This window comes from Emydura macquarii, unplaced genomic scaffold (genome assembly GCF_026122565.2).
Source record: "Emydura macquarii macquarii isolate MOO-44397 ecotype Brisbane River unplaced genomic scaffold, CSIRO-AGI_Emac_v2 contig_839, whole genome shotgun sequence".
NCBI classification, from domain to species: domain Eukaryota; kingdom Metazoa; phylum Chordata; order Testudines; family Chelidae; genus Emydura; species Emydura macquarii.
This window is the reverse complement of record NW_027130976.1, coordinates 1,763,191-1,780,400: the sequence shown is the minus strand read 5'-3', so window position 1 is coordinate 1,780,400 and position 17,210 is coordinate 1,763,191. Positions and strand designations below refer to the sequence as shown.

General features: G+C 51.3%; 1 protein-coding gene across 2 annotated transcripts; it reads right to left on the bottom strand.

Annotated features, from left to right (window-relative positions):
• Window positions 1–1,843: 1,843 nt before the first annotated feature.
• TAT (tyrosine aminotransferase) lies at window positions 1,844–15,137 on the bottom strand. 2 transcript variants are annotated; one of them, XM_067543415.1, is made up of 12 exons: window positions 15,020–15,137; window positions 13,280–13,522; window positions 12,986–13,090; window positions 11,914–11,981; window positions 11,328–11,486; window positions 10,708–10,846; window positions 10,008–10,060; window positions 9,291–9,443; window positions 7,971–8,099; window positions 7,293–7,376; window positions 3,411–3,509; window positions 1,844–2,692 (listed from the first exon to the last, which is right to left on the bottom strand). In XM_067543415.1, the coding sequence occupies exons 2-12, from the start codon at window positions 13,512–13,514 to the stop codon at window positions 2,549–2,551; spliced, it is 1,368 nt and encodes a 455-aa protein (XP_067399516.1). In that variant the 5' UTR covers window positions 13,515–13,522; window positions 15,020–15,137; the 3' UTR covers window positions 1,844–2,548. The 2 variants fall into 2 exon arrangements, with proteins under 2 accessions (XP_067399516.1, XP_067399517.1); XM_067543416.1 differs by lacking the exon at window positions 15,020–15,137 and adding an exon at window positions 14,889–15,014.
• Window positions 15,138–17,210: the final 2,073 nt, after the last annotated feature.

Here is a 17,210-nt window from a genome sequence, read left to right as displayed (position 1 = left end):
TGTAATAATAAACGTCAGCAAGTTGTGTGGAGAAGTACTTCCTTGTTTGTTCTGAACCAGTTGAAGAAAAATAAGGTTACTTACCAGTAACTGAGGTTGGTCTTTGACGCTCGTTGGTTTTGAAATGCAAGTGCAGCTGGCCACCAGCACACAACCATGCTACACAGACATTTCCATGAGGAACACAGGCAATGCTGTGGCAGCTCAGACCCGAGGTCTGTCTAATCCAGGTAACAGTAGGCAGCCTGGGGGGCAAAAATGGTGAACAGACTGTGAAATCTTTGTATTTACTTCGTTATTGTTGGTAAAGTCTGGCCCTTGACTAAGAAATTTGGACCTTGACAAAAAAATACTTGCTACCCCGGTCTAATCCATGAGCTGCCTCAGCCAGGGCTCAGTGCCGGAGCCTTCAGAGGATGGGGAAAGACACCCTGCAGCAAGCCCCTGTCTGCACACTTTGAAAGTCTCACCCTGAGCCCCTCATAGGGATTGGCTTATGCCCTGAAGCAGAGCCCCTTGAGAGGAGACGAGGAATATGCACATGTGGGAATTAGTTCAGGCCCCTGAGCAACAAGCCCAACTCTCACGCGAATGCACCATAGAAGCACTGACGCTAAGTGTCCAGGGGCCCAGGACCTCAGTTTTATTTCTTATCCAAAAACTGCACCTCCAGCAACAGGGACCCGGAGTACCTGGCACTATTGTGGGCTTGGCCCCGTGCTGACTCAGAGGGCAAAGCGCCATCTGCTGCGTTGCCAACCCCACTTCTGGCTCCCCTGCTTGTATGTTGGGACACAGACGAGAGGGTGCTTTACGGTGCTATGGGAGCGAGATCACCTAATTCCTTTGTTGTGTTCTCTGCACCATAGAACCACTTGCTGCCTTGTGCCTGACCGTTGGCGGAACTGGAATGGCTGTCATGCCTCAGTGCAATCCATCCAGCATGGAGCAGCGTCGCTTTCTAAGCTGTTAAGGCCAGAAGGGTCATCTAGCCTGAACTGCAGCAAAACAGCGAGTCAGTGCTGCAGAACTGAGCTCTCCTGCTGAGACAACTTGCTGGACACTAATGATGTGCATAGCCCCAGCCTGTTCTATGGCTTAATACTTTACTCGTCCCTGGTGACTGCTCTTCAAGGAAACAGTAATGAATCCTATCACTAACCCTCTGCAGTGAGGGCCGTGCTGGGAGCCCAGTGCTACAGCTGGGGAATTGGAGCCACAAATAGATTACGTGACCTGCCCAAGGACATTTAGTGCATCAGTGGCAGAAGCTGGCATAGAATCAAGGAGGCCAGGCTCCAGTCCCTTGCCTCTCATAGTGGATGGGAGTGAGAGTGCACACTGGGCATGTGAATGAGGCGTGTGTGCACAGCAGCTGGGAGCAGAGGGCACGCCTGGCGAGTGCGTGGGGGAGCAGAGGTTGATGGTGTGGGTGGGCTGTGTTGAGGGAGGAGCAGAAATTGATGGTGGGTATGTGTGGCAGGGAGGGCCGTTCATTTCTGAGAAAGGCAGATTCTGGGCCTGTGAGGCTGGCTGTCACTCTTGTCTGAGTCTTTACGGCTTGGTGCTCTGTTTGGCAGGTGAAGTTTTGAGGCTGAAAACCTCAGTGTAATTATCAGCACGTGCCACGTGAAAATGTTGCGGCTAAGTTGTGCTGCGGGATTGAGAAGTTTTGCTCGGTGTCAGAGTGAAATCTATGAAGATCATGGTCCTATGTGGTCTCTGCTGCAACCTGAAGCTGGTATGGAACAGTCACCAAGAAGTGTGGATGGAAGAGGAACCAGATGTCCTGGCCAAGTCAGAACCAGCTGCAGCAGGGTGAGTCACAGCACAAAGCCAGGCACATCAGAACATTTATTAATAAAAAAGTTACAATAACTTATGCCCTTTGCAACACCCAGGGCTGAGTACACAGAGCTCCTGCTCCTTAGTTAATGTAGGAAAAGGTGAGCCACCAGGTAGAGTTAGAGACACTCTGTGGTGCAGACAGATGGGTCCATCATGCCACATGTAAACCAGCCAGTCCCAGCCTGCTCCTGGCTGAGGACTGTGCTCTGACACAGCCCTTTTTCCATGTAGGGCTCTGCCAGTGGGAGAGCCCAGCCCAGCATCCATGTTACTGCTAGTGGAGGGAATTAGACGTTGTCATCTCGCATCTCCCAGCTACTGCCCTGCAACAACAGAGACCCTCAAACGGAGCAGCTACGTGACGGCTCCCGTGTGCCACAGCTGCCTGACTTAGTGGAAGCAGCAGGCCCTGTGTGAAGGGTGCTGTGGTTCAGTGACACACACCAGTGCATGGCTCCTGGCAGGCAGTGGGACACTGGGTACCTGAGGGTCTGTGAGCACAAGTGGGTTTGAATGGGGGCTGCTGGTTGCCTGAGAACCTGCAGAAGCTCTACAGCTGGGCAGTGCCAGGACTACAGCTGCTCCAGTTGCCTTAGGTGCACTGGGATGTAGGTGCTGACCTGAAGGCAGCCCTGCCCTGCCCAACTGTTGCATCGTTTCAGGTGTGGCTAGACTGAGGCAGAGCAGAGGGCACTGTTGGCTACTTGTCACATTCCAGATCCTGGGCCCCCTCGCTGCCCTGGTAGTGCCTCTCACAGAACTCCTGGATGCGGCTGCAGGCCTCCAGCATCAGCTCCTCGGGCACCGTGATCACCACCCGGAAGAAATTGGGGTACTCAAAGCACTGAAATGAGCCAGGAAAAAGGCTGGTTAGTTGGGCAGGAATGCCAGGTCCCCAGTGAGCGAGCACGACCCACCGGGATGGGTTTTGTCAGATGGAAGGAGACCAGCAGAGTGGTCAGAGCTCTGGGATCTAAACCTGGCTGTATGACCCTGAGTAGGTCACTTGACCTCTCAACATCTGTTCCTGCTGTGTCAGCAACCAGCTGCGAGACCCTCAGGGAAAGGGGCTGTGAGCAAGGAGCTGAGAGGGGTCGTGCTCTGCAGCCCCCAGGCGGGACCCAGAGAACAGGCTCAGTGAATGGATAAGAAACTGGGCAGATGACTGCAGGTAATGGGAGCAGGAAGGGGTGACGGGCAGTGTCCTTGTCCCTGCACTTGGGGGGATGCACCATTAATGGGGCCTCAGGGTTTGCACAGGACATCAAGTAGAGCAGGTGTGAGCGTCGAGGGGATCTGGTCTTGTGAGAAGCAGAGGACGCAGGGCTCAGGAGCACATGGGCTGCACAGTATAGGGGCAAACTGCAGAGTCCAGGTCATAGGACAGCGGCCACCTGGGCTCAAGCTAAGGCAAGGAGTGACCATTGCAGCACTGCCTAGGGCTTCTGGTGGACCACCTGGCCCTTGGCTCCCAGCCTCCACCCTCGACGACCCGTGCTCAGAGCTCCCAGCCCCCACCATGGACTCTCAACACGTGTGGCTGTTCTGGTGGGAATACTGACCGTGGCTGGCAAGCAGAAGACCGACTGCTCTGAGATCAGCTGCTCGGTGAACTCCATGTCATTCTCAAACTCGGGGAAATGCTCCATTTCAATTCCAACCTGTCGTGCAGAAATAAGGGATGTCAGCGGCCATGGCTGGATGGAATTGCAACAGTCATCACCATGGGGCTGCTCTCCTCCCACAGCACCCACACAGCATCCCTCCTCCCCCCAGGGCTCTATTCCGCCCCTTACCCCACATCCCTCCTCGGCCCTACACAGCCCCTTTCCCCCACACTCCTCCCTGCTGGGGCCCCCTATACAGCCCCATATCCCTCTCCCTCCCCCAGGGCCCTATACACTCCTTTCCCCCATATCTCTCCCCCCTTGGGGCCCTACACTGCCCCATGCAATTTACTGTGAAACAGAAGGCTGTATCTGTGCTTACAGTGCGTCCCCCCTCGCACCCGGGGGCCCTCCATAGCAATACACAGGGCCTGCCTGCTCCACATTACATTAGACCCAAACTCTGAAGCAGGAAACTTCAGTCCTAGCTCAAGCCTGATGCAAGCACTTTTCGCTTCCCACTGTTGTTATTGACAAGGTGGGAGGGCTGCTGAGGGAGTCCAGAGGGGAGGGTGACTCCATTAAAGAGACCATAACATTTTAAATATTTTAAAGAGCGCTGAACCACGGGCTCTTCAGTGCACATGGATTTATGTGTTGTTAACAAGGGCCAGGAGAGGGTAGTGGTGGGAGTCTGTTACAGACCAGAGAACAGAGTGCGGCACTTGTCTGTAATATGTGGAAAGAAAAACTGCTGGGCTGGAGGACTTCCGTTTAGAAAACATGCTAGAGGCCTCATGCAGTCAGACGTAAAATGCCATTAGAATTTGTAAAATGCATAGATGCTGATTTTCTAACACAAAGGGATTGCACCCAAGAGGAGGTAACTCCATTCTGGACCTCACTGTGATGGATAAAGATGGATTGTTCACTGACCTGGAAGTTGGTTGTTACCTAGGGACCAGCGATCATGACCTCATTATACTCATTATGGGTAAAGAGAGGAACGTTCGCCCAACAATATATATATCTGATGCTTCAAAGGGGCTAATTTCCCAAAGCTGAGGGAAATTATAAGTGAAACTGATTAAGATGAAAAATTTAAACAGAAAAATATGAATGAAAATTGGGAGTTGTTTAAGAAGAGTTTACTAGATGGCAAAAAGCCATGATTTCACAATCCAGAACCAGGAGTTTTGGCCAAAATCCAGTGGCAAAGTAAAGGCAGCACTCAGAAATAAAAAGGCAATATATGACAAATGGAAAAAGGTCAAACTAGATATAAATTAGAAGTTATGAAGTATAGAAAATTGATAAGGGAAGCAACAATATCAAGTGACAATTAATGTCTGGCAGACCTAAGGAGAATAGGGATGTTTTTTTAAAGTATATTATGAACAAAAGGAATTCCAGCAATAGTATAGGCCCATTAGTAGAAGGAGATGACAAGAGTGTTAATAATGAATGCAGAAAAGGTAGAGGTGTTTAATAAATATTTGTTCTATATTTGGAAAGAAGTATGATGATGCATTCATATTACATGAGGATGATGAACTACTTTCCAGTCTGTTAGTAACAAAAGAGGATGTTAAACAGCATCTATTAGAGATAAAACATTTTAAGACCATCAGACCTGGATAACTTGTACCTAAGAGTCCTAAAAGAGCTGGCTGAGCAGATCTTTGGCCTGCTCATGTTCATTTTTAATAACTCATGCAGTACTAGGGAAAGTCCAGAAGACTGGAAGAGAGTTCATGTTGTGTCAATTTTCAAAAAGGGCAAGAGGGATGACTTGGGCACTATAGATAGCCCAGGCAAAATAAGGGTAAAGATGAGTCAACTGCCAATTAAAGCACAAGAATATTATTAATGCCAGTGAATGTGGTTTTATGGACAATACAGCTTGTCAAGCAAACCTGATTTCATGAGATTAAAAGTTTGGTTGATAAAGGTAACCCTGTAGCTACTTAGACTTTTGTAAAGTGTTTGATTTAGTACCACATGACATTCTGATTAAAAAATTAGCAGTATATAATAGCTATGAAGAATAATCACACGATAAATGGATTAAGAACTGGCTAACCGACAGATCCCAACAACTAGTTGTCAATGGGGAATGGTCACATAGTGTGGGTATTGCTAGTGGGGTTCTCTGCAGGGACCAGTAGTAGGCCTGACACTAGTCAACATTTTCATGAATGAGCTGGCAGTAAATACAAAGGATGACACAAAAAGATTTGTAGCGTGGTAAATAATGCTGAGCACAGGGCATTCATGCAGAGTGATCTGGCTTGCTTGGTAAACTGGGCCCAGTCAAACAAGTTTAAATAAAGCCAAATATAAAGAATGCATAGGAACACAGACTGCATACCATGCCTACAGAATGGGGGACCGTATTCTGGAAAGCAATGACTCTGAACAGGATTTGGCGGTGATAACAACTCAACATGAGCTCCCAGTGAGATGATGTGACAAAAAGGGGTTAATACGCTCCTTGGGCATATAAATAGGTAAACAGGAGCAGGGAGGTGATTTTACCTCTGTATGTGGCATCGGTGATACCATGAAGCAGTTCTGGTGCCACCTTTTAAAAACGACAGTGAAAAACTGGAGAGAATGCAGACAAGAGCCATTTGACTTTAGCAAAGCTTTTGATACCGTCTCCCACAGTATTTTTATTAGCAAGTTAACGAAGTATGGGTTGGATGAATGGACTATAAAATGGATAGAGAACTGGCTAGAGCATAGGGCTCAACGAGTAGTGATCAATGGCTCCATGTCTAGCTGGCATCCGGTCACAAGCAGAGTGCCCCTGGGGCCAGTTTTGTTCAACATCTTCATTAATGATCTGGAGGATGTGGTAGATTGCACCCTCAGCAAGTTTGCAGATGAGACTAAGTTGGGGGGAGTGGTAGATACCCTGGAAGGTAGGGATAGGATACAGAAGGACCTAAACAAACTGGAGGATTGGGCCAAAAGAAATCTGATGAGGTTCAACAAGGACAAGTGCAGAGTCCTGCACTTAGGACGGAAGAATCCCATGCACTGCTACAGACTGGGGATCGACGAGCTAGGCAGCAGTTCTGCAGAAAAGGCCCTGGGGGTTACAGGAGATAAGAAGCTGGATATGAGTCAGCAGTGTGCCCTGGTTGCCAAGAAGGTTAATGGCATATTGGGCTGCATTAGTAGGAGCATTGCCAGCAGATCGTGGGAAGTGATTATTCCCCTCTATTCAGCATTGGTGAGGCCGCATTTGGAGTACTATGTCCAGTTTTGGGCCCCCCACTACAAAAAGGATGTGGACAAGTTGGAGAGAGTTCAGCGGAGGGCAACAAAAATGATTAGGGGGCTGGAGCACAAGACATATGAGGAGAGACTGTGGGAACTAGGCTTGTTTGGTCTGCAGAAGAGAAGAATGAGGGGGGATTTGATAGCGGCCTTCAGCTACCTGAAAGGGGGTTCCAGGGTGGATGGGGCTAGGCTGTTCTCGGTGGTGTCAGATGACAGAACAAGGAGCAATGGTCTCAAGTCGCAGTGGGGGAGGTCTAGGTTGGACATTAGGAAAAAGTTTTTCCCTAGGAGGGTGGTGAAGCACTGAAATGGGTTACCTAGGGAGGTGGTGGAATCTCCATCTTTAGAGGTTTTTAAGCTGTGGCTTGACAAAGCCTGGCTGGGATGATTTAGCTGAGGTTAGTCCTGCTGTGAGCAGGGGGTTGGACTAGATGACCTCCTGAGGTCCCTTCCAACTCTAATATTCTATGATTCTAGGTCAACAGGATCCAGCACACACTGAGTGAACGGCCAGCTCTGAAAATGGCATGTTAGCTCCTCACTTACCATGAGGTACATGGCCCCAGAGGGCCGGACGGGCTGGAGTCCAGAGACGGCAGACAGGGCAGTGTAGCAAAGGTCAGCATTGGACTGAAAGGCAGAGAGGAGAGTGTTCAGAACTCAGGGGACATTCCAGGAAGCAGCTCAGCAAATTGGAGCCAAATTCTTGGCCAGAAACCAAGACAGGTTCCCCACCACAAATAAAGGGGTATCTAACGCAAACAGGACAGATGTTAATGGCCTTGAATGCAGCAGAGGTGACTGAGCTGAGCTCAGCAAATCAGTGTGGACTCTCACCCTGGCATTTCTTCCTACAGCGATTCCTGGCCGGCAGTGCTGTGATCGATCGGATTGTCAAGCGCTCCCCACAGCTGGTGCTCCTGTCCCCCACCTCCTTGCTGTGCTCCCTACTAGGAGACGCCAAAGCTGGAGTGGCCGGGAGCTCCCCACACAGCCAGCACTCCTGCCCCACTCCCTCCAGCGTTGAATTGAAATAGCCAGGAGCTCCCTGCACAGCCAGCACTCCTGCCCTGCTCCCTGCCCTGCCCGCTGCCAGGAGAGGGTGGACATGGGAAGATGAGGCCCCAGAGAGACACGACTGTGATGGTTTATAGTCCTGTTCGACATGCTGATGAATGCTGCTGGTCTCCTCTCACTCTACTTACCTGCCTGCAGGGGACGTACCTTGAGGAAGCTGAGGGTGTTGTGGTAAAACTCTGTGGGTGTTTGGTGGATGATGTGTTCGAGTGCCCCCTGGACAATTGTGCAGGGTCCCAGGATCCTTTGACTCAACCTTACAAGGCCATCTCTGATCTGAAACACACGGTGACGCTCTGACCTCACAGATCACATAATCATGAGGGACAGGAAAATGCTCCCACACCGATGCCTTTATTTCTAGCTGCTCATCGGCTCAGACATGGCCACTATTGGATAAGGGGTGTGTTTAAGGCTTTGCGAAGGTTCCAGAGCTAGTCAAATTGTCTGTGGTCTGTATCACAGGCGTCTGCATACTATCTATGAAGGCTGTGTTTGTACCACACAGATCCGTAGCTAGGATCCAGCCCTCTTGCACTGCTCGTATGGTAAAAAGAGTCCAAGAACCAGCCAGCTCTCACTAGCTGGGGTTTCCTGTTACCAAGTGCCATATGATATGTTAGTGTAACCCTAGGCTTCTCTAAAGTAGCCTGGGGCTGAGACTGGTACACAGCCATCCCCACAATCAGGGATCTGCAACAGGCTCCTTTGCTCCTAAGAATCTGTCCCTCCACTGTCATTGAACGTGGATTTGAGTGAATTGTGCACACAAGCTTCAGGGCTTCCCAAACACACCAACACCAAAGGACTAGAACGTGCCTGAAGTAAACCCAAGCCACAGCTTTGCCAAACAGTCTCGAATGTGTCACCCAGTATTTGGCTCCATTCTATTTAGTCACCAGCTGAAAATTGCATCCTGGACAGCTGGGCACAGATGATATCAACACTTTGATTTGCAATTGTCCCTGGCCCCTCCCTTTGCTGTCATTTATGAGCTCCTGGTGCCCCAGCTCTGTGGAAAGCAGCCAGCTCTAAAGGGGGATTACTGCAACACAAATCAATACATGATCACTAAAGAGTCAAAGCTCAGGTGTATCATGTGCTACCTTGTTCTCAGCAATGAGGAGAAACCATGTTAGAGTACAGAGGGACCACAAGTGGGCAACATGACTGTGTTTCTTGTAAGAGAAACAGGGACTGCCTGAGAGAGAGAGGGAAGGAAAACCCTGCACCGCCAAAGTTGCATGCAAGAGAAGGCAGCATGTGTGCAGGAAGTAGCACACAGGAGCATGAGGGCATGTGTGCATGAGCATGCAAGTGAGCATGGGTGAGCAGGAGGAAGAGTGCATGCCTGTGCCTGAGTGCAAGGCAGTGATGTGCGCACGTGTAGGGGAAGGTACATGTGAGCATGTTTAGCGTGTGGGGCTATTGCTGGCATCGAGAAGGCTACCAGACAATGTTCCTCACCTCATTCCCAAAGATGTCTCTTCGATCATTAACCAGGATCCATCCCATCCTCCAGCCTGGGACCAACCACCGCTTGGCCAGGCCTCCACAGGACAGGATTGGCACATTGGTGCTGAGAGTTGCTATGGGTTCGTACTTGCACTCCGCAAACACCTGTGAGACAGGAGGATGCATTAGAGGTGACCCTCTCCTTGCCCACTCCCTGTGAGAGACAGAGAGCACGGGAGTGCAGGGATTGACTCATTAACTCACTGGAAGGGGTATCAAAGGAGATGTGCAATGAACAGTGCGGATCTGCCATGAAACAGATGGTGCAGAGAGCAGGCTTGGGGGAGGTGTAGGCTGCTTCAAAGGGGGGTTCATGTGCAGCGCACAGAGCCAACCCTGCACTTCTGGTCCCTGGGTGGCAGACACAAGCACAGCAATGCACACAAGAGCACCGGTACTTGCAGCTGTCAGTCTGAGCCACCCACAGGAAAGGAGAGTGCTGGACAAGAGATGCCCTTCCAGGGGACAGCTGGGCAGACAGGACCAGGCAGCTCCAAGTACTGACAAGAGCAGGGAGCTGCTCTCCAGGGGAGCAGGACTAATGGCTATGGCTCTTGGCCATGGCTAGTTACTCCTAAGGCCTGCTGCCAAGGGGCAAGTGGCTAGTGAGACGCCACAGACCCAGGCTCTGGGTGCAAATGGCTGTATGGGGCAGGGACAGGCACTCACCATGTCTCCATAGATCTCATCAGCTAGGATGGGGACACACTGTCTTGAGGCCACTATGGGAGAGAAGTAGATGCTGAAACTGGCTGCCTGGATGTCCTACAGGGTGCAGGCTCCCCTTATCCCACAAAGGCCAGGCACGGGCTCTCCCCTAGGCCTAAACAACAGACCCCAATCCACCCATGGAGTGCGGCCCCTATGCCCTTGCTTCACACACGCATTAGAGAATACATTGATTGTCAGGACCTTTCCCAGGGCTGGGACAGCGGGGTTGAGGCCAGCTCTAGGCTGCAATGACCCGCAGGCCTGGGACAGATGCCACTAATCCTAATGTTGAAGGCTTTCCCAGCATGGATGGGTTCCTCTCGGAGAGGTGGAACAGGAGTGCAACCCTCATTAAACAGACAGAGACAGGAAGGGAAGGGAAAGCCACACAGTGGGTTAGGGAGAGAACCAGAACCAGACCCTAGGAGCTCTTATCCTGCATCCCTTCCCCAGCCATGCTGATTCTGTATGGGGTTGACCTCAAAGGCCCTGGGAACAGGGTAAATCATACCGGGCTGGGGTGAGTCCTCTGGGCCCTGGTATTGTTATTTCTGTGGCACCAACACAGCCACCTAACAGGGCAGGGCCCTCTCCAGAGAACTCTCTAGAAGATAAGCAGAGGAGAGGGTGAGACATCCAACGCCGGCCAGAGACTCACCTGCCAGGATTTTCTGGAGGTGGCTCTTGCTGAACACAGAGCCGCAGGGGTTGGACGGGTTGTTCACAATGAGACAGGCTGTCTTTGCATCCACCAGTGACTCCAAATGCTTCAAGTCAATTTCCCAGGATTTCTCAGGCTAGTGAGGAAGAGGAGAGGGAGAGGGTGAGTAAAGATGAAGAATATGGCACGAGGATCCAGCTGGGGCCAGGCACCAGGCCTGGGGATGAAGTGCAGCAGGGCCGGGCACAGAAGGGAGGCAGGGCAAAGAGTGAGGAGCTGGGCATGGGCTGAGGAACTGGGAGGCCAGGCCCAGGGTGAAGCCATAAGGGTCCAGCCACACCCAGGGTCTGGAGGGGGGGTGGCCAGGTGCAGGGCAAAGACTGTGCAGTCGTAGCTGTGCTTTGCCCCTGAAGAAAGGCACCGGCTTTTCTTCCCACCCTCTGAGAAGGCATTACCACCACGCAAAGCTGAAGGCCCATGAGAAGGGCTGGACTGATGGGCTCAGGCACCAGCTTTGGCACTTTGCGCCTTCCTCCCTTTTCTTCTGAGGAGGGGTAAGAGATCCCAGAGAGCTCTCTAGAGGGGGCTGTAGCATTCTGCTCCTCTCATTGCCTTACCAAGAGGTTGTAGAATTTGACCTCAATCCCCATAGAGAGTGCAAGAGTCTTGTAGAGAGAGAAGCCAGGTCTCGGCACCAGGATGTTCTGCCCTGGATTAGCCAGCACTGCTAGCGCAAGTTCTATGGCCTGGCTGCAGCCACTCGTCAGGATAACATCCTGTAGACGACAAATGGGAACGAGCTCGTTGAATGCAACCAGATGCTGCTTTGAGAAGTTCAGACCAGTCACTGACAGCTGAACTGGTAGTAATGAATTGTCCATGGGTCTGCCAGAAGCAAGCGCTTCTTAGCTAAAAGGGCCTGGAAAAAGCTAAACAGACGGTAGCAAAACCACTGCTGGCTTCTGGGGGGCTCAAACCCACCAGATCAGTAAGCAAGGGATGGGTGACAGGCAGGCCCCAGGATTGGGGCTGAATCCATTTTGGAAATGGATCACGTCCAGCCATCTTGCTCTCTCCTTGGATAGAGACAAGGTGTGAGAAGTCCCAGCTGGGGTTCCTCCATGCTGCACTGTCTAGTTCATTGCTAACACCACAGAGCCTGTTCATTCTCCAGTGATTAATTTTGCCAGGAGGCTTCATTACCTGAGCTTCCAGAGGTGCTTCTGGGCAGCTGTAATATGCAGCAATCACCTGCCGGCAAGACTGGTACCCTTGGGAGAGAAGGATGGAAAATGGAGTGAAGGTGATTTTACCTGATTTCTCCCCGTTCCTTGTGGGAACAACCAGAGGTATGAGACAGAGCAGCACAAAGCAGGGTCTCCAGAACCCAGAGAGATTTAACAAGAACAAACCCCAGGGCAGGATGGAATTTGTCTGAATTCTGACCAGGCCAAAGAACAACATCAGTGGGCTCCTGATACAAGCATCTTGTTCCATCACTGAGCCAACTGCTCTCAGCATCCAGGGCAGGTGACATCATGGCCCCAGAGCAGGCCTCGGGGGTGCAGGGATTACAGTACAGGTAAGGGTCATGCTGGGCCTGATTCCTTGCTAGGTGGGCAAAACCCTCTGTTCCTGAGTCCCAGCCCCCACTGCCTAAGTTAGCTCCACCGGTAAGTGGGCCTACAAGCTCCATGACCAAGCCAACATGATATGGACAGAGCAGTACTTAGCTAACACCAAGAACAAAACGGTGGCAATGCAGCAGTCTTTGCTCTGCTCTGCTCCAGGGCCCGCATGCCAAGGGGATGGCCTCGGCTGCCATTGGGTCACAAGAGGGATGGATTTGGCCTCCTGTAGGTGTTGAGTGATTGTTTGAAGCTCTTTCCTGTGAAGACTGGGACTGTAACAGCTGGCCAAAGTGGCAAGATATGGAGCGGAATGAGGATGAAGTGGCCTGCACACATCACACTGGTGTGAGGAATTCTAGCCAGGAGGCAGAAGAGAGCCTGACTCAGCCTTTTCCCAGAACAATGGCCATGTAATGACTAGACCAAGGCAGCACAGCTCCTCTGTGAACAAATCAGGCCTCCAACCTGGCCGTTGGTGTGCATGGATGTACACAGGACAGGGGGAGTGTATGCATTGAAGTGAGTCAATTTCAGTCAGAAAGATGTAGCAGGACATCTGCCTGGATGCCCTGGCTCAGCCCTGTCCCCCTGTGCACAAGCTGGACTAGGACACTGTCCTTAGATGAGGAATCATGGTGACTTACCAACTGAAGGAGCATATCCATTGTAATTCCCTGAGTCCAGAGCCTCCTTCACAGCCCGGGTGACCTCCTCATCAGTGGGGAGGTTTCCAAACACTGTTGGGTCACCTTTTAGTGAAAGAGAAACAGCAAAATCCTTGTTGTGCATGTCCTGTAATGACGAAGCTGTGCACAGTACATCTCCCATTCTGCACGCTTCAAAGACTCATAGGCTCCCAGCTCAGCAGAGAGGCCCCTCAATACCACAACTTTTCAATTATCACCTGCTCCATACAGCCACACAGCCCCAGGACTCACCTATGGACAAGGAGATCATGGGCTTGTTTGGGTTGGGTTCCACTTTCATAGTGTCCACGATGGCTCGGATGGGATTGAAAGTCTTCTTGGACATCTCCGAGGCCCTGACTGCCCATCTAGGCTTCCGGCCTCTCACCTTTCCCAGAGAGGGGCTGTTCCCATTGATATTGACATGGACATCCAGGACAGAGGAGATATCACTATTGCCATTCATCTGGATCAGGTAAGAGTCCATTCGGAGAGCTGCAGAGAGAAAAGGCACTCCCCAAAGTTAGCCCAAAGTTATTTGTTAGGCACCAGCCATGTGCTCTGCCCCACACAAGGTACACGGGGGCAGTTGCTGCTCGAGGCGTTTGCTGTTCAAAAGCAAGGCCTTTGAAGTTAGCCCTTGTTGGTCACTGGGCCTCACATATTGACCCCAACCCCAATCCAGAGGGAAATCTGCCAGTGCTAAAAAACAGGTGGGACGGGAAAGGGAGGCAGAGAGAGTGGGGATGGGGGAGGGAAAGAGAGGGAATAAACAGACAGAAAAAGAAAGCCCACCTACCACAAGAGGATAGGAATAAAGATGCCACTCCACCCCAAGCTCCACCCACAGCCACAAACTCCACAGGCAGCCCCACAGCAGATGCAGGTTTCGGTGAAAGCCATCAGCTGGGAGTTAGGAATTGTGCCATTTTCATGGTCATCACTGGGCCTTCAGAATCAACACACTTCAGAGATGAATGGGGAGTCACTCACACCTCCCAGAGCTGTTAGGCTGAAACCATCCTAGGTGTAAGTCTCTGACTGCAAGGATGGATTTACCCCATTTCTGCCTGCCCCTCTGTCTGCAAACGTTCAGAGCTCCAGGCAGCAGGTGATGCTGAGAAAGGTCCCTCACAACTGAAAGGACAGACACTTAGTGCTGTTAAAACGACAGCTGAGACTGCAGAGACGCTGTGGCCCTGCACTATTCTTTAGGGCAGACCCTGCAGAGCGCTGTCAAAGACACACGATTCCCTCCATCATCGAGAAGGCAGCACAGTGACGGCCCATGGGGAGATGAGAATTCCTGAGGAATTAATGGCACAGTGAAGGGTGTACAGCGAAGCACCTAGAAAGGGGGAGCTGTCATAGTCTGAGGCAGAACAGACTCATTCACCCGGACTGTGGCTGAGTGAGAAGTGGCTCCGGCTAAGCTCACATCACATTGTGTGAGAGCTGAATTAACTGAACACTGACTACAAAGTGTCACCAGAGCAGTGTCTGATTTACACCCCCTCCCCCCCACAGCGGGTATAATCCCAACTGCACAGACTGCTGGGCATTCCCAGGACAGAGGAGACATGGCAGAGCGCAGAGATTTCAGCCTAGGCTGGGAGGTCCCTTCTCCAGCAATCAGCCCTCACTTTTTCCCATGTTAGTTTGAGTTTCTCCTTTGAGCCCTTCTTGCACGGCTCATCTCTACTGAGGAAACCTAACGGGGAGAGAGAAACCATTCAGTAGAGCTTACTGACAGAGACCAGCCATTGACAGAATCCAGCCCAGAAAAGAAAAGCATCTGGCCTGAGCTTCTGGTCCCTTTGCTAGTGCAGCTGGGGTCTGAACGCACACCCCAGAAGCTTACCTGACCAGTCTCTGGCACAGGAGAACCAGCACGCGGCACAGCAACAAGATGGAAAGAAGGAACACTGCCTCTGCAGTGACCCAGACCAGTCTCTCCCCAAGGAACACAAAGTGCAGAGCTCAGTACTTTACCTTCCACTGCGCAGAGGGAAACACTAAAGCGCCCACTGTCCACGTCTGTCCCTTATCCTTGACAAGTTGCCCTGAGAAGAAACCCAAATGCAGTTCCCTGGCCCATGAAATAATCCCCAGAACAGGGCGTTGGGCTTGACTCCTTCAGCTATTGGCTGTCAGTGAGGGCAGTGCTCCCCCACCCCAAACCACCCCCTCCCGCCCCATTGCAACTGCTCACACTTCAAACATCTGGTACTCTCCTGCACATTAACTCTTTCTGGGAGCTGCAGGCAGAGGGGCCTGGGCTGGTTTTCTGGATGTCACGGGACGCTTCCCTTCTGCACTGCCTACCCGTGCTCTGTGGCTATGGAGTCCCCAGAGATAACAGGGCCCAGGGACCCCTGACCTAAGCACACTGTAGAGCCACTGTCCCCTAGAGTGAGGGGACAACAGCACCTGTAAGTTTGTCTTTCCACCCCAGTGCTTTGGGCGCCTCGTTTCTAGAGCCCAGAAAGGGCACAGATATCACGCAGAAACCTGTGCGGGGCGGTGACTCCTTTGTCAGCTGAACACATAGGCAAACATCCTCCTAAGACTTTGTCTGAATGTGCCAGGAGCCTAGGGGTTAAAGGGAGTCTCAGTTGTCCCAGTTTTTGTCCCAGGGCCCACACAGCCTGATCTTCTTGGCAGATAATGTAAGGTGATGCAACAGTCTCTCCCTTCAGTGCAAAGAGCTAATGCATCCCAGTGGGCCTCTCTTTGGGTGGGCAGGTGCTGGGATGTCACACGCAATGCAATGCGCAGTTACACCTCGTTGACCTTGGGTGCTGCGTGGGAAGGTTGGCATGCACAATTAAAGGAGTTTTTATTCTGTTAACCTTGCAAAGGCTGCTTCTAGTCGATAGACTCCAGCCCTCCCCACACTGAGGGGGGGAGGAGGAGGGACTGCCTGAAGATCAAAGAGCTGCTTATGTGCTACAGGTACCTGGCTAATCTCCCTGCAAATAGACAGGCTAATGACTCAGTGTCAGGGGTCAGAGGTCATCATGACAGTGCCTATCAATATCCACTAGCGTAGGTGGAGAAAGGATGAGCAAGGCCCTGGCTTGGCCAGTGCTTACATTACCCAGCCACAGCCCTGACGGGATATTAGCATTAATTCTGCAGTTCTGCCCAGGAGTCAGCTGGAAACAGAATTATGCACATCAGTCACCAGGGTGCATCTGCATGATGTGTTGTCCCATCAGAACATGACTATAAACAGGTGACATGATGTTCACATAGGCCCGGACAAACTGCAGCAGCCACTGCCCAGGGTTACCCCCAGCTAGCTGACATGGATGCCCCATTGTGCGCGGTGATGTACAGAAATCGCCTTTGCCTGAAGTGAAGAGCTCACCATCTTGCCTTCTAACAAGAAAACACATTGTTGGGTGGACCAGACCCAGCAGCAGGGGGGCTCCTAGATACTTAGGGGGCTGGCCAACCCTCTAAAAAAGGTGTTGAAATAGCTGCTGCATTCCTCTTGCCAGCGCTTGGTGAAAGACTTTACAGGAAAAATGGCCTGTGCCAAAAACAAACATTTCACAGAGAAATTTAGTTTTTCAAAAACTTTGGATTTTTCTCCAAATGAAAAATGACATTTTTTTATTTTTCATTTTCTGTCCCCCCCGCCCCCCCATTTTTAAAAAAAGAAAATGAGAAGCTGGCTCCTCCCAGAAATCACAAACAAAACATTTTCAAAATATTTGTGAATTCTTTTTTCCACCTCCCCTGTAGGCTTTTACCTCTTTGAGTGTGGACAGAGCTGTAAGGGTTAAGTACTGAGGCCGTCATGTAGCCTATTCTGCCTGGCAATAAACACCATACAGTGCTGCAAACCAGAGATTCTACCCATAATCCTGTGCTTGGCAGCAAGGTTCAGAGAAGGGCATGGCCGGATCTTGCCTGCAGCAGGGAAAATATGGGCATGGAGACAACAGATAACCTGAGTTACATAAGGCTGGGGACCTGGCCAAAGAGAGCGGGAGTGGGGCAAGAGGAGGGCAGCGGGATCCAGAGGGAGCTGTGGCCTATGGCAGAAAAAGGGAATGGAGGGGTTTGAGCATGTACATTCCTTACGCAGACTCAGGTTCCTGGGAACTCAGTGCCACCAGGCCCAACAGGCATGGCTTCGCAGAAGGTTACAGAAGAGAGTGGCACTGGCATC